This window comes from Columba livia, chromosome 1, assembly GCF_036013475.1.
Source record: "Columba livia isolate bColLiv1 breed racing homer chromosome 1, bColLiv1.pat.W.v2, whole genome shotgun sequence".
Lineage (NCBI taxonomy): Eukaryota > Metazoa > Chordata > Aves > Columbiformes > Columbidae > Columba > Columba livia.
Window position 1 is genome coordinate 137,106,193 of NC_088602.1, and position 23,386 is coordinate 137,129,578.

General features: G+C 38.1%; 1 protein-coding gene across 1 annotated transcript in view; it reads right to left on the reverse strand.

The window, feature by feature from the left end:
* The window catches only part of ARFGAP3 (ADP ribosylation factor GTPase activating protein 3), a 35,346-nt gene extending 12,200 nt beyond the window's left edge, over positions 1-23,146 (reverse strand). Inside the window, exons 1-9 of the mRNA XM_065050098.1 lie at positions 22,901-23,146; positions 17,160-17,278; positions 15,883-15,955; positions 12,175-12,306; positions 9,913-9,996; positions 7,826-7,913; positions 7,363-7,419; positions 5,577-5,623; positions 3,235-3,380 (exon numbers count right to left, since the gene is read on the reverse strand). Coding sequence (XP_064906170.1) covers positions 3,235-3,380; positions 5,577-5,623; positions 7,363-7,419; positions 7,826-7,913; positions 9,913-9,996; positions 12,175-12,306; positions 15,883-15,955; positions 17,160-17,278; positions 22,901-22,969 — 815 coding nt within the window. The 5' untranslated portion in view covers positions 22,970-23,146. The remainder of the gene's footprint in view (positions 1-3,234; positions 3,381-5,576; positions 5,624-7,362; positions 7,420-7,825; positions 7,914-9,912; positions 9,997-12,174; positions 12,307-15,882; positions 15,956-17,159; positions 17,279-22,900) is intronic.
* Positions 23,147-23,386: the final 240 nt, after the last annotated feature.

Below are 23,386 nucleotides of genomic sequence, written 5' to 3' on the forward strand. Positions count from 1 at the left end.
CATGGTCTTTATTCTATGTCAGGAGTAGTTACATTTATACAGTCCTAAATTACATTCAGCCTTTTGAAAGCAACCATGAGGCCGAGTTTGACATCCCTGGTCTATCTAATACCAAATAGTTGTCAAAATTATCCAACTCTCACAATACTACAGTACTGTGGAATTTGTGATATAACACTAGTGATGTTTTCCCCTCATGGGCAGCTTGGCCCTGGTACATCTCCTGCCCTTCACTCCCTTCATGCTCCTAGTGGATTTACCAGCTGCTATACACACACTCAAAGCAAGTGCCAGAGGTAGGCCACACATCTTTATTGCTGCTGCCTTTCCCTGTCCAAAAATTGAATATATTCTGTATTATGGATACTTTGAAGCACCCAAAACTTATTTTCTGCACAGCTGGCAACATATTTTGTCATCGAAAACATCCTCCCAGTTCAGATATACTAAGCTGTCTTTCTGAGATGCCATGAGCATTCCTATACCTCAAAACTATTTTGCAGTAATACCAACGTAGCACAGACAGAGGGTTTTACTCTTGATTACAGAACTGTAGAAACACTGCTTACATTTAATTTGTTAGGTTAAAATGGCTGTAAATAGTAATTTTAATGAGCAATGCAGCAATATTTTAATTCATAAAGTACCCAAAGTATAAATGAACCCTATCAGAAGAAAGTTTAATGGGATTTAGGATGCTGCTGGTAGACATCCTGCTGCAAATAGAAAGGAAGTGCTCAAGTCTGAAAACCCTCATAACTTTCCATGCATTTTGTGCAGAAGCAGGAATGAAAAGAAAGCAAGTTTTTGACCAAGGAGTATTTTCTTCCAGTGTCTCTCCTAACTATTTGATTACTGAAACAAGTTCTTCCTAGCTTGATTTTTTCTGGTCCTGTGCATACTTAACTTTAACCAAGAGTACAACATGTCTCTACCAAAGTTCACACCCTGCTGCTTAGTGCATCTCCAGCAAGACACGAGCTGTGTGCCTGCAAGTGCTGGAATGAAAAGGGCACAACATCTGGTCTCCTTCCTTCACAGACAAGGGATGGTGGTACCAGCCTGCTATAAGGAACGGGACATCACTCCTCCACTGATGAGGCATTTCAAAAAGGAGGAGAGCCATCTCAGTTTGGTGATTAGGCATCCTTTGATTGAGGCTTTCAGAGGACCTGGAGCCAGAACTAAAAAAAAAATCACTACGTCTTATGTTCAGATGCTCGTAACAATAAAAGTCAGGTACAAACCAGAATGCATCTGTGGAATGGCTTCCGAACCCAATAAAATCAGAAAAATATATCTTCAAAGCACAGAGTATGATCAGGGATGTTTTAAATCAATTCTTGACATTCAGGATCAATGGTTACACAGAAAATTGAAAATGTTCTCCAAAATTCAACTTAAGACTGCTACTGATAAAATCTGTCCAGCATTTTAATTAGAAAGATTAGCAGCCAATCTTATGAAATCTGTTTTACAAACATCAAAGATCTTATTTGCTGTTGACTAAAACAAATAGGGATACTGTTTTTTTTTAAAAAAAGGAACTCCAGTTATCTATTCTCCTATCAGTGCCCAGCATAAAACAAAGAAACTGTGTACCAATTATAAAAATCACATTTTAAGTTTCAAGCCTCAGGACTCTTTCTCCTTCTGAGTACTAGACCATAAAAGCATCGCTTCCAGTCCTGTCACATAACAAAGCCATATTGAATCAATTTACTAAAGCTCATGACTCAAGCTTTTAAAATTAAAACCACCAGACAAATTAGTTGGAAGCAAATGCAATTTTAAAAGTATTCGCCCTTATTTGATTTGGGTATATGCTGCCATCTACAGTTAAAAATCTAAAAAGCTAATCGTAAGGGAAATAGCTATCTCACCTCTACTGGGATTGGATCCATAAGCTGAAGTGAATGTTCACCTCTCATGTTTGCAGCGATTTTTAGAAGGTTCTAGCCACTGCTGAAAGGTTACAATGAATTTATACTAAAGGTTGCCTTGAATCTATATAGGTTGATACATTTCTGATACAAAAACTGAATCATTACAGTTTCTTCCAATCTGAATTATATCATTGAAGATACTATCATTAAAGAATAACAATGAACAATTGCTTTTTCTTGTTATTTAGTAGTCTGTTCCTCTGGGTCACTCTACTGGTAGTTTTTGGCAATCACTGGGAAGCAGGACTTCGCAGTAAAAATACTTCAGAAAAATGAATTATCCCCTTGTGATTACTATTTTTGATGCACACAAAACATCTATTTCTGCAGAGGTTACATAAAAGTGAACAAAACGAGTAGGGAGGAGATAATAAGCCAAAGAGCTTGGTAGTATGACCTCTGTGAAATCCTGTAACAATGTAATAATCCAGAAAAATTCTCAATAGGTTATAAAAATTATGCATATTAGCATGTTAAGCTTTACAACAGTAAAAGTGTACAATAACCAACTCTTCAATAGTCTAATAGTCTAATTTTGATGACAGCTATCAGAAAACATGTAGAAAAGGAATGTAGTGGAAGGAACTAGGAACAGCACCCTCTGAGCTTCAGGGCTTAGTGTTTCTTAATTAAGATGGACTAAGAGATTTGAGGCCTCAGACAAAAATATTCAAAGGGTTTTAGTGAAAATACAGGCAGTTCCAATATAAAATAGCTGAAATTTTAGGAGGCAATTCTAGCCATACCTTAACTACCCCTGCCTTCAGCATGGAAACCCTTACCCAATGAGTACAAATAAAGCTGAGTATTTGTATGTTCCCTTTGCTCTTAGAAAAACTGTTTTAAACACTATTCAGTTCACTACACCAAACCAAAATAAACTAGGTAACTAATATGGGGTAAAGGAAATTCAAGAGGCTAGATTCTTCAGAGGTAATACTTAAATTTAACATAATTTAGATTTATTTCACATTTTATTCATACCTATCAGTAGAATCTCTCCTTATTTTCTGTGTTAACTAACACTAAGGTTGTTTTTAAATATAGCATTGGGCTATTTCTACAGTAAATTATCAACTGTAGGAACACATACTTAACAGCAAAAAAAGGGCAATGGGGGAATTACTGTTTGGCTCACTTCATCCACATTTTGGAATTTCTTTAAAGCAAGAACTGAAGTTTTATTTGCATGAGCCAACCTGTGGTAGCATTTAAAATGTTGACAGTTACTTCATTAGCATGAAATTAGGCTTCATGTTTTACCATTGTATATACAATTCATACTCACAGTGGTTCTTCTTTCTCAGTTTTCTTACTGCCATGAAGATCCTCTTGTTCCTTCATTTTATCTACAGCTTGTGCTTGTTTTTCAATCTCATTAAAGCTTTGGCTGCTCACTTTTTGTGCCCCCAAACCACCTTTTTTGGCACCGAGCTTGATTTATTGAAAAACAAAAAACAAAAGCCCCAACATTATAACTGAGACAATCACCTCAACTGACTTAACAGTCAACTTTGAAAGGAATGGCAATCCCTATACTCTGCTCAGGAGCACATGCAAACAGCAATGCAAGTTCAGAGCAGAGATTATATTTTTTCATGTTTTGACTCTCCACGTGCTTCTTCTACTAACTCTTCCAAATTTAGTTGGCTCTGCAGTCAAGTACCACAGGGCAATGGAACTATTATAGTTTAAATTGTTCCGAGGTCAGCACGTCAAATAAATATAATATACAGCACAACTTGAGTTTCTTCACAATTATTTTGTTGCATAGGAATAACATAATAAAATTTGTTGCAATGGAACCACTTGGTGCTCATCCACTTAATTCACAATTTACATTCAGAAGTAGCAAAGATTCTTGAATTCGTTCTCCCTGGCCAGTGCTAGAGTGTTATCTTAAGTATTTATTCATATTTTTAATTAACATGTACACAGGTAACACAAGTATTTACTGACTTATGGTAGAAGAGCAATATATACGTTTTCTACATATGTGTATGCATGATTAGCATTCACATGTGATAAAGCATTGTAAACTTATTTTAGATAAACACATCAGCTGAGAGGTTCCAGTTTTGCACTCATTCTTTTAAAATAATTCTATTCCAAGCTCATATTACTTCAATACAGGAATACATACTCTTTCATTTTGATTATCAAATATTTAAAAACCACTTTATATTACAAATACTAAGAGATACAATGACGCTGATTCAGATAGCGGTGCAGCAATCAAACTACTCTTCTCAGTCTCCTATGTGTTTAATTCCCCAACCGCAACACTGCAGCTGTATTAATTTTCACAATACATTTATCTTAACCTTTTAATGCTTTAAAGTCTTCACATAAAAGCTCTGCTCTATGTACATACAGCATTAGGCTCTAACACTACAGTTCACCAACTATAAGTGCACTTGTGAACCCAGTTATATTCTTCTTAATGTAAGGGAACATACCTGCACATACCACTTAGAACAAGAAACTCCTCTTGCATATTAGGGCCCTCTAGCGGGAGCTAAAATAATAGGTTTCAATCTAAATTAATCTGCTCCAACAAATCTTCGAAATCTTTTGCCAGAAAACAGCACAGAGTTAAAAGAAGTGATTCCCTGTAACATATTGTCACCCTGATAGTCTAATATTAGGGCTATTTTCTTGGGCCTCAAGTGCCATACATTCAAAATGTGTTTTTTTTCCTAGCTAACTTAACTTAAGCTGTCTTACTCAGTTTTCAGGTTCCTTGAACTATCGCGTTGAGATACTCAACTCTCCTCGTGCCTTCTTTACAGAAGCCAGATGCCTAAGAAAATGCTACGACCCCATCCAGAAACAAGTCTGTAAACCATGTTGAAACTACCTTCAACTGAATGCAGCTGCAACTTAACTATAAATGCAACCAAATACCATACTGCTGTGTGGTATGAGATGAGGACTTCTCCAGAAATACATATCTCAAACTCCCCTTGTATTGTCAGATTATGCCACACATACATACTTAGTGACTCAGAAGTGTTATTGGAACTCCCTCTGTTTCCAGGATTTGCTACAAAAAGATCTCACTGCCAACTAACTATGGTGAAAGTCTGAATAAGCCCTGCAACCCAGTATCAGCAAGTGAGAATAAAGGTTACAGGGCATCAGTGGAGTTGCAGGGACAATAGTTGGGAAAAGAACTGAAGTGGGATACAGACCTTGACATCAATATATGCTTTGACATTTTTATTTTACTCATATTTTTAAAGGCATCACCTGCTGTTCAGGCCCAGACAGCAAAAAAGAAAATGACACTCAGATATGCATGTGCAACTCTAGACGGTTCGGTGAGCTACACACATGTGAAACAGCCTTAGAACTTACCTGATTTCAGAAAACAACCCACAGATCTGAAGCACTCTACTATGCAAAAGCAGTGACCTGTTAGACAAATTAATCTTAACAAGAATCCATTTTCAATCAGACTGTTGGCTGTTTTGATATAGAAACAGTTTTCAATTCCATTTTAATTTCATAAATTGTTACCCATATAAGCACTGTTTAGTGCTAACTTACATGATGCATTTCCATATTGCAATGTAGGTATTTCCAGAAATCTATAGTACAGATAAAAATATGTATATATACACTTACCCCCTTCTTAGCTTGATTTGGCTTCTTTTTTATGAAGGTGGTGTTCTCTGCAAGAATTAAAGGTACGTTACTTGACATACAATTTCATTAATTTCAGAGCTGCAGAGATAACTACCACAATAGCAGCCTCAAAATAGTTTTTGGAATTTATTTTAATGCTTTGACGTATTAAAGCTACTACACTAAGAGAGTGAAATACTAAACTGAGTTACAGGGAATGGAGCTGTGAATATCTCCAAGAAGATACAGGAAACCGCCTCTGATTGAGGATATGGTATCTCTTGCAAATGCACAACGAAACGAAATTACAGCTCAGTTTTCAGTTGTGGATACCTGCTAGTAAACAGAACAAGAACGCAGGACTTGCTATTCTGAATCAGGCTAGAGATCCACCTGATCCCATTAGATTTCCAAGATTAATTGTTTCCTGGATAGAAAGGTATTGGCTATGTTTAAACCCACCAATGATACAGATGAAACATATCTGTATTATCACTTTAAAAAATCACAAGTGTTATCAGACATCACAAGATACTTACTAGACTGAAGAGCTTTATTCTGTTGTCTAAGTATGGAGATTCTAGCTCTATACATAAAGTTTGAAGTTCCAGCCTTAATGCTTTGTATTAAATCTTGAAACATCAAAATGAATGTACATTGTTCTGCATGAAGTCTGACACAACCCCTAATCTTGATACTTTTAATGAGACCCTAATAAGACTCATTACATTCTGCCAGGTGCTATATTGTGCTCTCTTGACAGCTCCCCTGAGCCAGGGTAAATCTTCCACAATCAAATGTCAACAACTCCTACTGGATGCTTGTAAATACAGAAAAAAAAAGGTTTGAGACAAAATTTAGCTGGAAACAGGCATACATAGAACAGAGATTCTTCACATAAGATAGAACTTGTGATGTCCAAAACAAACAAGAAAGAATTTATGTTTTATGAGAATGTATGTAAAAAGACACAAATGATAAAACCAGGAAGTGTATGCAGTTAACTATTCTTCCTAGTCTCCAGCTCCAAAAAAAGAAAAAATTCTAAACCCCAACTAAGTGAATATAAAAACAGTGAAGACCACACTTTCCTGAAGTACTGAGTTAGTCCCAGACACCACTTCTTTACTACTCCTGTGCTGCTGAAAATCAATAGTCTCCATTCTCAGAAACCTGCTCCTACAGGATGACCCTCAAAATGATAAGTTCCTGATCTATTTTATTCTATTTTCCTCAACTTTTATTTACTTATAGTAAAACACTCTGCAGTGTTAAGTAAATTAAGACTCTGGACATTGAAGATACTGTACTACAAATACAAGATTTTTCTAGTCTTAATTCTTATGTTCAGTTTTCTAAAAAGAGAGCAAAAACTGTATCTAGATAGAAAGACTGACCTATTAGTACAAGACAGCTGGCCATTAATCACAGTACAATGCTCTATTCCACCTGTGTGCTTTACATGCAGAACTTAAAGCAGCCTAACAGATGTAAAACGTTAACAGTGACCTTTATTAGGTGTGATTCCTGTGGCACTTAAATTCATCAGGTTGGCTAAGGTAAGATAGATAAAATCAGAACAACATGGACTAAAATGAATTTCTTAGATGGAGTACACTGTTTAACAGAAGAAGTGGTAATATGAATTCTGATATTTCAACTTATTCATGCACACTGATATTAAGAGTAAGCATTCCACATCTCTTCTCAGTTATACATTCTCTGTACAAATGAATATTTAAGTATACTATACTGACTGCTATTTTCTTCTGCTTTCATTCATTACCTAATGCAGCTTTTGGTGATGTACTAAGGCAATCAACACTTGGTCCTTGTTCTGGTCCTAAAACATAATGAATAACAAGGGTAAGAATAACAGAAGACTCTTTAGGAATGCTAAATATACCAAAATGCAACTTACCCTACTCAGGGTACTGGCTGATACATACAGCAAAATGTGTTATTTGTAACACACCTTTACCAGTTACTAAAAGAGCAGCAAACACCCAAAAATTCATCTGAAGTCTTTAGAATCAAATATTCATTTGGATTTCTATTAAATGTTATTAAAGGAACATGCCATGCAGCCCCACACATTCTATCATAACCTTTCTAAAAAGTCCTTCCCCTTCAAAGTTCTTGTGCTATGATCATGATTCAGTTATTTGACTACTAACGTAGGGTAAAAAGAGCCTAAACAAAGAGATGACAAGAAAAATGCAGCTTATTTTTGACAAAGAATGTCGTACCTTCATAGCATTCTGGCATATTTTCTGAAGTTTTCTGCTGTAGAGAAATTGGCTCTGGCTCTGATAACACCCACTCTGTATTCTTTGCCTTGAAAAAAATCACAAAATTAAAAGTGTGCACAAAGTAGTGTACAACAAATAAATATGAGCACTGAGCTCAAAGACTGCCTTAAGCACCACTGATGAGTTAATATTGGATTCTTATGATCACAGCTTCTAGGTTTAAACCCTGTTCTCAGAAGGGCAGCTTAACTAATGTTACAAAGAATGCTTACCTTCACTAAAAGTGAGCTGACTTCAAACCAGTCCGAAGTACCTGTATTTCCCTCTCAGGAATTTAAATATGTTTACCATCCAAAAATTAATATGCTTGGTGACCTGGTCTCAACAATATCGACTTAGTATTATCTTTCCCACCAGTGCTGTGCCACTGCCAGTTCATGCTGCTTCTTCCCTAAAACTTCAATCTCAAAACTTCCTGCCACATCTCTTAAAAATCCATATCCAAATAATCTCTTGCCCTGAGGTACATAACACAGTCTATAACCTCCTGCCTTTGCAGCTACCCAAAAAGTTTCCTGTGAAAATTTACTTTATCTTATGCACACGTTCTCTTAAGAGGGTTTGTATCATGTTCCTACTTCTTGTCCTCAACCACAAAAATATTTACAACAGTTTGCTGCTTAAACTTCTTTCTGTTTAGCTTGCCTCAGTTTATGTTTTCCCCATTCAACTGCAAGCATTCTTCCAAGCTGCCTTTTGCAAACAGAAATACTCAACTTATTTTTCTACTATCAGGGCAGATGATCTTCTGGCGAAGACACTAGACTAGAATTCACAACAACTGATTTTTCTGGCCTTTGCAATGAGCATTTCTGAATAATACAGAAACCTTCACAGTCCATAAAATGTAAATATCTTTAGCTGTTTCAAAAACGTTGAAATTTATTTCTATAAGACATTCAAATGCTGGCTTCAGTAGAAGTTCCTAAAATAAAATAAAATAAATAAATAGCAAAAAGGTTGAATTTCCCTTTAAAACACACCATTTCTGAAACCTCACAAATACAACTAAAAAGTTAAATTTTTAAATTTCACAAATAACCAAAAGGAAAAAAAATCATTTAAATTACGTATTTTTTCCTCCTTAAGCATGGCATATACACTAGAAAGTCACTAAAAAGACACGTCATTTTTACTATGTTCTTTACCCAGGTACAGATACGAGCAACTTGCAAAAGTTTTTATGACTTGCTGCTTAATGCACATGGCACAACCACAACATCATGACATAGGAACAAACATGCATATGAACTGGTGAAAAGTTTTCACAACAAGGGCTAATCGGATATACCCCAAGCTCTTTGAATTCTTCTCTATTTCAAAGCATGCCTTATGATTATACTTGTGTTTTAGAGGTTCAGATACTGCAACTGCACCAGAAAGCAATTATACTAGAACACTTAATATTGTTGCAATATTTATAAATACTAGGTGTAGTAATAACGTAATTGCTCTAAGTTTAAGATCACAATTGCTGAAGTTGTTTCCACTGGTATTTTTCAAATAACAGACTCAAGAAAGTCTCTGAAATAAATACAGTAGCTACCACCTTAAGGAAGCAGGATCAAATAAACAAAAACCAACAGCAGCAAAAGCCTTCAGAAAGTTACTTTAACATTTTCATAGAGGATGTAAGAATTTTGGAGGAAGAAAAAAACCTTATGCTTAGCAAATGTTTTAAGAACTCTTAAACTTTACTGATGAAAACCCAAAGCTATTACATAGTATATTTAAATCAGAGCACTCCCAAGCAAGGAACAAATCCGAGTGGAATTGCATGCCTACAAAAAATAGAGCTTCATTCCACATTTAGCTACTATTTGGGTCATTCTAAATTATCACCTTAGAAAGTGGTTCACATCCAGGAAGAATTTTGAGACCCACAGAAGGCAAAGCAGATAAATGTCAACTTCCTGACCAACCCTTTACAAGGTTTTCTTTCAGGGTTTAATCTTCGCCACAGAGCACACAGTTAACCTAAGTGTTTAGAAAGCTAACAAGAATTAAATATGGGTAATCTATACCTTGGGAGAAACATGGGATGCAAAAAAGTCTTCCTCTTTGGTTTGAGGTGACGAAGGTGGCATTCCACATCCATCTGTCCACAGCTAGAATTAAAAGAGAGAATTTTACAGGACAATTGCATGAATATATTTTTTTCAAATGTGCCAATATTAAAACTACTTCTTTTTTCAGGTTAAAAATTTATTGATTTTTTTATCCTCGTACATAATCTTTACTTACAAATTTATTCAAGCTTCAACATATGACATTCCTTTTTTATTTTATACATCTTTGATGTGTTCCCTCACATTATCCATTTCCTTCCTAAAAAAATGCTCAGTATAAGCTCTGCTGCAGTAATACTGTCAATATTTAGTACCACTAGAGCTCTATAATAAGGTTTTTTCATATAATATAATATATTAATATTATAATAAGGTTTATTCTCATATAATGTATTTTCTTTCAAATATTCTTATTTTGTCCAAAGCAAAAATAAAATTAGAAATAATATATATATGAGGGGAGGGGAACAAAACTAGCAGTCACTGGAAATAGTTTTCAGAATTTTATCAGTGTGGTCTGATACTCTGATGGATTTTCCCACCTAGTCTCAAAGTTCCCAAAGCTTTGCTACAGTTAAAGCTTGGTTTTGCAAATGCCGAGAGCTTTGAGCAATGCCTGATCTCAGGGTGGGCTGGAGGGCCCGTGGTGCAACAGGTCATGCTGAGCATCGTGAAGGATGAGACTGTAACTTGTGATCTGCTCTCCAAGGCTACTCATAGGCAAATAATTTCTCATGGTTCTTTCTACTATGTGCAAAAGATACACAAGCAAAAATAATTACTTCTGTCAAAAAAGGTTACTGAATGTGCAACAAGCTTACCTCATCATTCACCGATCAACTCTATCACTAAGGTAGAGAATAATTTTTTTTTAATGAGATGAGGAGGGGCTGGTTGGCACTAAATCTAATTATCTGAATAACTTACTTCAGGAATTTAGGTATACATATATAATTAATATTAAACAACTGGATGGAATCTGTAATTGAAGCAAGATAATGACAATTCTTCAAAGTGTCATTTGGGGAACCTAACATCAACTTAAATTTAAATTGTATTTACTTGAACATGTTTTACATTGAAAGCTGTTAAGTCAAAAGAAATTCTCTGAAGTTAGTGATCTATATTGTCTATAACATTAATAATACAGAATTATTATAATCCATTCAATTTCACACTATTTGATGCATAGATTAGAAAACCCCACCAAACAACCTTTCATGCTTTTTCTTTAATTCCCACTCATCTGATCAACGTCAAATGAATCAGTCACCGACTTTAACAAGCTGAATTAAACAATCAACACACGCTTTCTGTATATGCAGAAAAGAACTGCTGTCAAACTTATTTAACACCTCAGCAAACTAATTCTGCATACTCTGCTAATAACTTCTTCCTGTCAACAACCTAACAATGTTTTGACAGCATGCGTGAACAGTTTCAGAATAGCAAGATCTGGATATATATAACTTGCTAATTTTTCAATTATTATTTTTGTAGTGAAAAAAGCAAATACACACATTTGCCTGTTTAAATCAAATTCCACTTAAATCGCAAATATTTTGTAGCTAATTCTATTAGCACTTCTACGTTTTTAAATGCTGTACTTCTCAATAATAATTCAGATAAGCAAAAATAAAAACACTATATCGTTCACCAAGAAGTGCTGACATTTTTGTTGTGCAATACCACAAATATAATTTTGGAGCACACCTGCAAACAAAGAAGTTTCCATTTTGAAGAATAGTTGAAGTTTCTGCCTAGAACTCCTACAAGTTACTGAAAATGTTAGAGTGATTGTTTTGAATAACACAGAAATGGTCCTGAAATACCCAGTCAAGCTCTATCTCAAAATTTTTTCCCAACAAAAAAGTTAAGCTACGGTTTACTCCCCAGCTGGCACATTCACTGCAATGTGTATCAGTACCTCCTAAAGACAGATAATGTCTTGCACTACTGATTAGAAACTTAAAATTACTCTAGGACGGGGTGTCAAACTCATGTTCGCCGGGGGCCGCATCAGCCTCACGGTTGCCTTCAAAGGGCCAAATGTAACTACTCCTACATTTATACAGTCCTAAAATTACATTCGGCTTTTTGAAGGCAACCGCGAGGCTGATGCGGCCCCCAGCGAACATGAGTTTGACACCCCGTTCTATGAGGAAAGAACATAATGTTCTTCAGAAATCATAAAGACACAGGGCATACGCTACTCACATCAGTACCGTGCTTCCTTGTTGCCTGTGTTGCAAGAGATTTAATCTTCTCCTTGTAAAGCTGAGCGGCCCGACTGTTGTACTTTGCATTGGTATCATTTGTTGTGCACCCATGTTGATGGAAAAAAGCAGACTACGAAGTAGAACACAGAAAATGCTATGAGAAACAGGTTTAAAAACTAATTACATTAAACATAAAAATATATTGCAATGCAGCAAAATACTCTGCTCCTCTACCTAAATCTAATATTTTAAATTACGGAGGCTACATAGAACTCCAAACAAAAAGAAAACTCCATACTGGCAACCTCTTTATGTATAAATAAAACCACAGAAAAAACAAATACATTAGTGAGATGTTTTAAAAGCATGTACAAATGCAAGCTTGCCATCATATACAAAGAAACCTAGTCCTGAAATTAAGTGCAGAAAGGAAGAGGCAAAATTGATTGCCAGTACCTGTGCTTCAGAGGACATTCCTGAAATTCTTGGCTTCATCTCTAGCAGGCTAGAGAGAAAAATGTATCTTCAATAGCATCCAAATGACTGTATCAAAATAGTCTTCCTTCAAAAGAAAAGTGTGTGTATGCATATATATGTACCCATATGTATTTACATTATTGGGTATTTATATAAAAATATAAATATATAAAAGAAAAATTTTCTTCTGATTTAGATTTTCAACCAAAAGCAAATCAATACATTTATATCAAAGTTCCACAAGTTGTTTGAAAGATAGAAAAAAACCCCAATTGTTTTCTTATTACCTAGAACTGACTAGCAAATCATAACATACATTCTTGCATGGAGGAACACGTCAGTGTATTCCCTAAAACATAATAAACAAGTTTCTGACAGGATCAGCACATCTGGATAACCTAAGGTTATGACCTCATATGCTGCAATTGCAAAGCATAAATCCAGTATGTAAGTGCCAGGTTTCGTATAAAAATTAAGCAACAACAATGTAGGAGAGAGATAACGAAAGTCAACTTCTGCGATTACAACAGAAACAGCTGTAAACATCACAGATACCAAAAAGGTGTGGTTTTGCATTTAAATATATACACCCATTAACCTCGTATTCAGAGCTTTTTTTTGTAAACCCTAATTGCAGTCACCATTGTGATTTATTCTGAAAAAAAAAAGGAAGTAAGGACAGTTCAGATTTTCTAGCAATCTGATACATAACTACAAAGCTCAGGACAGCTGTTATCCAAGATTCAGAATCATCAAGTAATTATAGAACACAAAAGATTAATATTAATCTGATAGCGCTTCTAAACAGTAGTTAGTAAAAACAGGATGTGGCATTTAATTGGAATAAAAAGGGAATTTTTTTAAAATGCAATTAAAAGAAAGTGTTAATTTTACTTTTAAAAATCTTCAGACAGTTTGCTAAAATGGTCTTTTAAGTTTCAGGTATCTTTCTAGGTAATCCAAAATGGGTCATTGTGAATTTGAGGTATTTGAGGGCTGGCTGTGGGTATATTACACCTCTTGGTACAATGTATGACAGGAAAAAGTGATATCCAAGCAGAAAGACAAAAACTCATAAAATTAAATTATAAAGGCCTACTGTTATTCTTCTGGTAATATGCTTTCTAAGATTAACTGAAGAACTTTTCAAATTTTGACATCTCTTCTTTCCATCTTCCTTAAACCTTTGTATAGCAAAGTTTTATATAGTTTAACAAAAGTTTTTAAACCTTTGGTTAAAAGGAAAATATTTCTCATGCAAAATCTCCCTATTGTGATCAATCAAAATTGTGATTTTTATGTACTAAGTGGCATAACCAAAATTCAATGAGTAAATTCCTATAACAGTAGTATTAACACAGAAAGGTTTAACTTAGAAAGGACAGGCAAAAAAATAAAGTCAGAAAAAAAAAAAAAAAAGACAGAAAAAGAGGGAGAAGACACCATGCACCTGCTCAGATCTGCAAGCCAGAGACAGTGACCTGCTGTCCTGGTTTTGTTAAAAAACAAGTTTCTCTTTTAGTGAATTTGCCTGTCAGCTAAAGCCTTCATATTAGCTGCATTTTCCTGGAGAACCAGACACATGTTTTGGTAAACATAGCAATGGAATGCAAACTTATTGATAAGCATGGATGGACATCTCGTGATAAGGGCAATGAGAAAGTGGTGACCGAGAAACTGACCAACAGAGTATAACATTCCATTCAAGTCAATACTTCATATAAAAGTGGGAGATCACGAGGATCTCGTCCTCCTTTGCCCTTCTTCATCCCTTTTGCTTATGGCCGACATTAGGAGAGGACCTTGCTAGTCTTCCCTGTGAACTGGGGCCTAGTGACAGACTGAATCCAGCTCTGGTTGGCTGAGAGTCCAGTCCAGGACTTTGGGTGCCGGCTCTGCAGTTGCTGGGACTTTCAAGATTGGTTTTGCATATTTTGTATTATTTTCTCTATTCTTATTAGTAGCATTAGTAAAACATTTTTTATTTTTCCAACTCTCTTCTCTCTGTCCTTCTTTCCCTCCCGATCGCCTGTCCTGAGTGGGAAGGGGGGAGAGGGAGGGGCAAAAGGGGGAAGGCAGGGGGAGAGGAAGTTAACAATACATCTGCCAGGGTTTTATTGTCATCCCGCAATCTAAACCCTCGACACCTGCCGAATGCTAAATTCAAAGAAAAATGTTTGATTGGAAAATGTAGAAGTGGAAGATAAACAATAATGATACCGAATTAATAATTTTTGTATGGAAATAGTTCCTAAAAAAGGAAAAAACATCAGAATATTAAGTGTTAGACTTAAGGAAACAGATTGTTAAGAAAATTGTGAAGAAAGCGCCTACGGAAAGAAAGTTTGGGTGAAGTTTCTTAAAGAAACAATATTAAGGACAAAGCACAAATGAAGAAAGATAAGGGGTAAGCATTCAGGGATTTACAAGAAAAGTAGAAATTGCTTAGGGAAGTTGCATGTTTCCACACTGGGTGGGTCAACTTAGGGAAGCAACCTCTGTTACTGGTGGTCAATCTTCAAAAAAACAAGGGCCAACAGGCAAGATTCTAAAAAAGCTGACAAAAGAAATAATCCTGTTTTAAAAAGGAGATTGACAACTATACAGCTGTCAACATAACTCCAATTTAAAAAAAACATCGTGTAAGAAACTTATTTTTAAGTACATAAAAAAATCAAGTTGAAAGTAACAGCCAATTTGAATCGGCCCCAACCAAAACACTGCTATTTCCTCTCTGACAGTGTAGCACGTCTTACCTTGACCTCAGTTGTACCTGAGCTGGAAGTCAGATCTTGACTTCAGTGTCACTTTTGACAGTGACATGATTTTTGGCAGGATATTGTCATAAACCATGTGAGGAAACACAGTCACAGGAAAATGCCCATTAACTAAGTTTACAAGCTGTTGGAAAGCTATTTTTCAGCACCTGGCAATGTTTCCCTGTTAAATTAGACATTTATTGACAAGGAACCTGACCTGGCCCTTTCAGTGATTTTTGTTACTGACTTGTAAGAAAAAAATTTGCAGATAACACCAAGACGGAAAGGTTGCAAGAAGCATGGAGGATGCAATCAGCATTCAAAGGAATTCTTAAAAACAAGAGAAAAATAAAAAGAGAAATGGAGTGGAGAAATAAAAATATCCCCAAGACGTGAGCCAAGAAGGACAGACAACAGCTTCCAAGCCTTCCAAGCTTCAATGTGTAAAGCAAATACTCAGGAGTACATACAGCATTTGCATTTCCTCCAACTTGCATGCATCTCAGCTGAAACCAAGACCAATTGGAATCCAGTTCTGTCGATCTAAACAGAAGGAAACATTTTTAAAGTTATATCCAATGCTATTTAAAATGTCTCTTCCCTTTTTGTTTCGTAAAATGCTTCTCTCCCACCCTTTTTTTGTAAAGTGAAAAACGTGTACCTATAGAAAAAAAAATCTGCAACAATACGCAACATGCAAAGCAAATTAATAAGGCCAAGTAGAACTGCCACAGTTTTTCAAACTGTAAAAGCTTGAAAAAAAATGCACCTTCTGGCTGACAGGTTTTCCCTTTTAAAAAGCACCAATTTGACACATTTTCAGGAATCGCATTTGAACTCCATCAACAGCAAATGACAATCAGATGCGATGGACAAAGTGACCATCCGGATGTCATACCACAACAAAAGCTCAATGAGTATGAGGAGAATTAATACTGTGATCATTAGGAACGGATTCTTGAGAAGCCTCTTGTGATACTCTTGTATACAGTGAAAAGGCAACTGAAGAAAAATTTGAGTTGACAAAAAACAGTTGCTTTTATTTGCAATCCATTCGTGCATGCATTGTTCTCACTTGCTTCAAGCAGAACCTTACATTTCAAACATGTAACTATTTATCAGACCAAAAAGGCCCAGAGGCCATCAGCTGCGATACTCACCTAAATGCGACAAGCTCAGGGTGCAGATCTATAGCATCAACTGTTTGAGTTAAACAGCTGCCAAAAGCAGTAGGTGGCTCTTTACACTGCTCCAGTACTAACCCTTAGGTGACACCATAAAGAACTACTTTGGGAAGCAAAGCTGGCAAAATGCTATTTAGCTGTCCAAACTGGCTTGCAGGGGGTCAGATTATCTTTATGAGAAAAACACTGTAACACTGTTGAAGATAATAAAGTAATATTTGCCTCAGTCTCTATTTGGAAAAGTGATAAAACACTTTAGCATGCTTACTCTGTTCTTTATTTTCATCATGTTCTATGTAGAAACAAATCTGCCAACAAATGTGCACCAGAAACAGAAGAAGCAGGTGATGGGAACAGGTGCCTGGAACAAATTCTACTGAACCCTTCTTATTTACCTAGTTCCCAAGCAGCTATCAGCCACATCAGAGCCAATACAAGCATTAAACAGGTCTGAATCAGTAGCTGAGAGAATAATGGTTTTTCCTCTCTAAGCAGATATCTGGACAAACACACAAAAACATTAAAAGATACAATTTTATTATAAAAACATACGAACTACTTACCGAATAAAACTCAAATGAACACCAAGAGATCGATGGGTCCCTGAACAATCAATACAGAGAAAAACTCCATATGTTATGCTTGCCCAGCTAGGGTTCTTCGCTCCACAGTCAAAACATACCTTAAAGAAAATAAAGATCAGTAACAGGACTTGAGCATAACCACATCTTCTAAGTTGTGTTACAGGTCATGTTAACACCCTTGCAGTGATCAAACTTACTTAACTCATCCCTAGTGCATCTGCTGACCTGATAACTTCACATTATCCTAATTTTATAAATATAAAGAGGAGCTACACAATCTGCCCATGCTTGTGTGTCTTTGCCCTAACTAGACAGGACTACGTGCCTTCTCAGTTTCTGTCTATAACCTGTGTACACACGGACCACAGGCTGAGAAGCCAAGGAACAGAGAACCCACATCGGTCTAGTTCAAACCCATATTTAACACAGAACATGGAGCACTACTGAAACATGAAAGTGTTCAAGAAACGTCTTCCCAAGGGCAGGCTCTCTTCATGACGTACCAGAGCCTACTCTTTCCTCAGAACGTACTTGTGACTGCAGTTATCGGCACTAGTAATGAGATCTTTATGTACTTTCCTATATAGAATGCTTGGCCCTGAGAGTAAATCTCTGAAATGCAGCTGTGTGAATAAAGCCTCCATGCTGTGTATTGCCCAGCCTAGCACTCTCTGCCAGACATGACTATTTGTATGATGTAGCTCACATGTATTGCTGTATCAAACTTTTAATTGTCCATAACATGGGTAAATAAACAAATATGCCTATAATTACTGCATAGACAAAACCAAGAACTTCTTATCCTCTGCCACCTCATTAGACTCCTAACATTCAGCCAAAAACACATGAGGTATCTGTGTCTACATCCCATATACCCTGCAGGTCTGCAGATCACAACTTCCAAGTCCTGTCTCAGTTATTCTAAATTTTGTACTTCTTTAGTCCAGGAAAGCAAGAACAAAAAATTAACTGATACAAATCAATTTTCAAATGCAAGGAACACTTATCCTAGTTCATGCCATGTGCACACGTCTATTCTTGTATTCTTGCACTTTATTATCTGAAAAATGTTTTTTCAGTGGTATTTATAAAGGCTTCAAAGAAGTACTTCTACAGTAAAAGCACCCATCTATAGGTACAGTAAGAGGCATCTGTTAAGAAATAATTCCACGGAGAAACAAGCTTTTACACACAAACTGATGAAGTTCTAATCTGCAATTTTATCCGTTAACATGCTCCTAGAAATGTAATGCATCCTCAGATAGTGAGTGAAGTTCTAGCTATATGCAGAAAGAATAAAAACAAGTTTCTTCCCAATCAGCTGGGGACACATGGTATACCCTACACACAGGGCACAATGCTTCCAGCACCTCCTCATCAGGCTGGAAAAGTGAAAAGTTAAGAAGTCCCCTTGCTCGAAACTCCGTTCATACAACTAAGTAGAGATTTTTGTCTCTACTTTTTGTACAGTCAAACAAGACCTGAGTTCACACTCAACTCAGCTCTCCTGTCATTCACCCAAATTAATTTAAAGTACACTCCCAGGAACTAAACTCCTTGTTTTAGTGTGGGTCTGGTTTAGCTTGTACAGTCCGAATTTATCAGGCACAAGCAAAGTTCACCAGCATTAGCTCTTCCAAAACATGAACATTTTATGTCTGAGCTTCAATTAGGCTAATGAGCAGTAACACAAACAGAAATCATGGAGGTCACAGTTTCTGCATGCGCGAATCCTCTTTTTCTCTGTCAACAGAGACTTAACATTTATTAATGTTGTCATTTATGCATCCCACTAGTGTATGTGGAAATGGGGTCATTCACTGGCATCTAGCAGAAAGAAGAAATAAGATCAAAGCTACAGAGGATGAGCAACAAAAGGAGAGGGTTAGAGAAAGTCCCTGAAACAAGCACAGATGGAAGAACTATATACAGGGAGTTAGGGAAATTAGTCTTCACGGATGCCATATTCTAAGAAAACACACAGCCTTAGTAGTCAGCACAATTATATTTTTCCCAATTCTCTCCAGTCTTTGAAGTCGCTCCTTAAAAAAACAACATGAGTCTCATCTTCATTTTAAATTGGCTATTTTCCTTACAGGGCCAAAAGGAGGATGAGGACAACAAAACAGGAAAAGATTCTGATTGAAACCAAAGCTAACAGAACAGCCCTGGTCTTGCTCCTAACACAGAAGAGCAAAGCAGACTTACAGATGTAAGTCTTGTGCAACTTCTCTGGAGTACAAATGGGAAACAAGAATCTCTACTATCAGTAGGTGGTTAAAACAAAAATCCCATGTTTGGAAAGGTTAATTTATAAACATTCCTAAAGATTCTCCTCCCCGGTACAATTATAAGCACTTCGTAATTTCAACATCTTAAAAGGCAGTTGCATCACCTTGGAAGCTAGCTGCCACAAAGCAGTACAGCTCAACATCTTCACTCATGCAGGACTCTCTACCAGCTATTTACCAGACACTTGTAAAAACTATTCATCTGCATTAAAAGTGTAGCTTTCAGGATTACAATGCAAGTAGGAACATCTAATTTTCTTGTGAAAGTAGTGTAAGAACTGCCATTTCTATCACATTATGCAACAGAAACAGAAGCATGTTTCATTAATATTTACACTAATCCTGCTAAAATATCTAAATAATTATAAAAAAATCAAATTCAAGGATATGCTTAAGCTATTGCATTATTTTTCCTTATTTTATGCTAAAGCATTTCAGGACAGCCTCATTTCAGTAACAGTTACTTTCAAAAAAAAAATTAAAAAAATAGCAGAAGTCCTGTTTGTATCAGAACAAACACAAAGATGTGGGTATAATCCACAGCAAGCACTCAGTAAAGCATACAACACCCACCTTGCACAAGAAACCTATGTTAATAAATACATACACAATATTTTTATTGGATATGGAAATTATGTTAGTTGTTGCACTAGAGAAGAGGTGTGCAGGTTCAGCAAGCTGACCTACCCCTGAGGTCACGGTTACAGACACTTCCAACCTTCCATGTAATGGGGCCACCACCACAGGGCAGTTCCTCATCCCCTTGTTCTTGTCATTCCTACCGTGGCAAGCCTACATACAGCTGCACCAACACTAAACCAGCTGAAACCCAGGAGGCAAGTTTTACACTTGGTCAGTGATCTAAATCCAAGCAGCTACTCCCTTAGAGACCAGCCACCATGACCCCTATCAGCAATAACAATCACATTTGTTGATCCTACTGGAAGCCAGCTTTGACTCAGAGCAAAGGTAGGTCCAACTCATGTCACAGCCACATGACCTGCAACGCCAATACAAGGGAGGGAACTGAACAGCTGATAAACCACCACCACAACACACATACTTAGTTTTCAGGTGGTTCAGATCTTTGATCTAGGTCTCCAAGCAGAGACATGGATAACATAATCAACAAAAGAAAAGAAAAGAAAAAAAACAGAGATAAGAGAATAAAAAACTATCAGTGTCAAAGAAATATATATGCCAAGTTAAAAAAAAAGTCTATCCAGCACAGCCTCAGGGTACAAGTTTTCACTTTTAAAGGTGAGCTTTACAAACACACAAGTTAACAACACCAGGTAGCTTAAAGACTATGAACATTGTACAAAATACATCCTATTTAATAATTGTAGCATGTCTGCTAAGTGTTATCAGGCAGCTTTATATTATGTAATACCCAAAGACACACTCCAAGAACTCAAAAAAAGCCATTTCTCATGCTAAATAAAGTAAAGTAAACTAAGATCAAATTGTAGATACGTAAATGTCATGACAATTATTCAAATATCAGTTTCAACACACTCTAATCCACAAATCAAACCGCACATTTAAACAAGCATTATTTTACTAAGCTCATGTGCACTCAGAACTACTGCAAAGCACCTAGCATGGTGTAAATGTGCATGCCTGCCTATAGTAGGCACTCAGTAAGCCCAGATGCTGCACAGAAGAGACACCAGTTCTTCCCAAACCATACATAACGCACTTACAGCATATTACTAAGCTTTTAACACAGAATTCTTCCCACATTTGCACTTTCCCAAGTCTTCGTTTCCAAGCAGAACCACCCTACAAATAAAAGGGGCAGACCGCATATGAAGAACCCAAGAGAAAGGAAACAAAACAAGATGTAATCAAACACGAGAGGATAAACTGATGGCAGCAACGACTTTTACTTAAGAAGACTGGTCAAATACACAGGCACTGGAGAGTTGGGAGATATAAGATGTTGATGTTTCCCACTCTCTCCTGCCTGTCTTTACAGGCCAACAAGTCTGGGTGTCATTGCAGTGTTAACGTGACTTTTCTGCACCTGAGCTACTTTTTTTCAAACTGACCTAGTCTGAATGGCAGCACACACTGTGCCAATATTTCTTTGCCAACATTAGCTCTGAATTTCTGTGTAGCACCTGACATGACTGCAAGGAGAGACAGACATGCCTGAGCTACCAGATGCACCTCAACCACCTTAATAAGGCTAGTACAGTAACGACAAGTTCGGAACTGTTCGAGGCACTCCATCCTCAGGTTTTCTGTCCTCACCAGCCATGGGCAGTACCTTCTGATTCTCTCATGATCCCAGTAGAGACAAAGCATCACAACAGCATTAAAGAATTACTCAATCTCCTAGACACAGTGCCGGTGTATTTCAGGAGCCTGTAAAAAAAACTTCTCTCTGACTCTCCCTGTTGGGATTAGGACCTTTCCTTGATGAACTTTTCACCTCATTGCAAAGGCAAGTTTTAGTAATGTTTGCATTAGAAACTTGTTGGCGAGCATTCACATTTGAGGTACACTTTCTGAGAAACCAGACATGGGTCCAAATACAAATAATTAAGACTGTATGGAGCAAAGTGTGGAAGTCAGTTCTGGACCAAAGACAGACCTCCAGATTCATATCCCAGAACACAAAACCAAGGTGTTTCTTCATTCCACTAATTCAAAATTTCCTAGTGTATTTTTCAGACATGTTCACAGTCCATATCATAATACCAATACAATGGAATAGGTGGCACTAAACAGCAGCACAGAAGCAGGTATCTTCTGAAGGTAGTTCCGCCACCCAACACTTCTGCCATGTCACCTCGCAGTCTGAGGGGCACCTGTGCCAGTTCCCACCTAGCCACCACCCACCTTCACAGGTTATGAACACTAAATAAAAACAACAGGGCTTTACAACATTGAGAAACTAAAGTCGCCACTGGACGAGCTCCAACGTGATAAGAAAAGATCGAACTTTTATCACCACAGAAGCAGCTGTGCCACAACAGGCTTTGCTTCTTTAAAGAAAAAAAAAACGGAGAAAGAAAAAAAATAAACCATTTTCAACACTCTAGGTTGTTACTGTTTGGGAACCTGCTTTTTATTTTTAGCTGAGCTGTCCCTCCTTCTAGCAATCCTGATACCAGGTACCCGAGAGGAGCGGCGCTTCCCTAAGGAAAGGCTGAAGGCAGAACGCCCGGCGGAACACCGCCTGCGGGTCGCCCCACAGGCCGGCAAACCTGCCCCCACTTGCGGGCCGGCCGCGGGCGGGGAGCTGCCCGGCCCTTCCCTCCTCTCACAGGCCCCCCGGCAGCGAGCAGCCGGGCCGGGGCGATCGGCGGGGCGTGCCGGGCCGCGGGCACTCCCCCTCCCTGCCGCGCCGGCAGTGCGACGTGTCACAACGGCGGGGCGCAGCCGTCGACTCCCCCCAGCCCGGCCCGGCGCCCTTACCTTGTTGGTGGGGACGGAGCGGAGGCGCTTGAAGATGGCGGCAATGTCCTGCTTGCTGGGCTCGCACATGGCGCCGGGCGGCAAGCGGGGGCGAGGCGGGAGAGCTGCGAACGGGAGCTGCCGCCGCTACCGGCCACTCGCACCGCCGGGACGCCCCACGCCGCCTCGGGACGCTCCGCCCCGCCCGGGAGGCGGTCGCGCAGCGCGCACGCCCGCGGTGGGGCGGGGCGCGGCCTACGGTCGCCGGCGTGGCGAGAGGGGGCGAGCCTGCCCCCGCCTCCCGGTTGCCGTGGAGACGGGCGGCTCTGCTGCGTCAGCGCCTTCCGTTGGGCGCTCCAACCGCCGCGGGGCGGGAGCAGGGAGAGTGGGCGAGCGAGTGAGGGGCGTGAGGTGGCTGGCTTGGGGCGGTGGGTGTTTCGCCGTGAGAGGGCTCAGGCACGGGACGTGGCGGGGACGCCCCGCCGGCCTCCCTTCCTCGGGGCACCT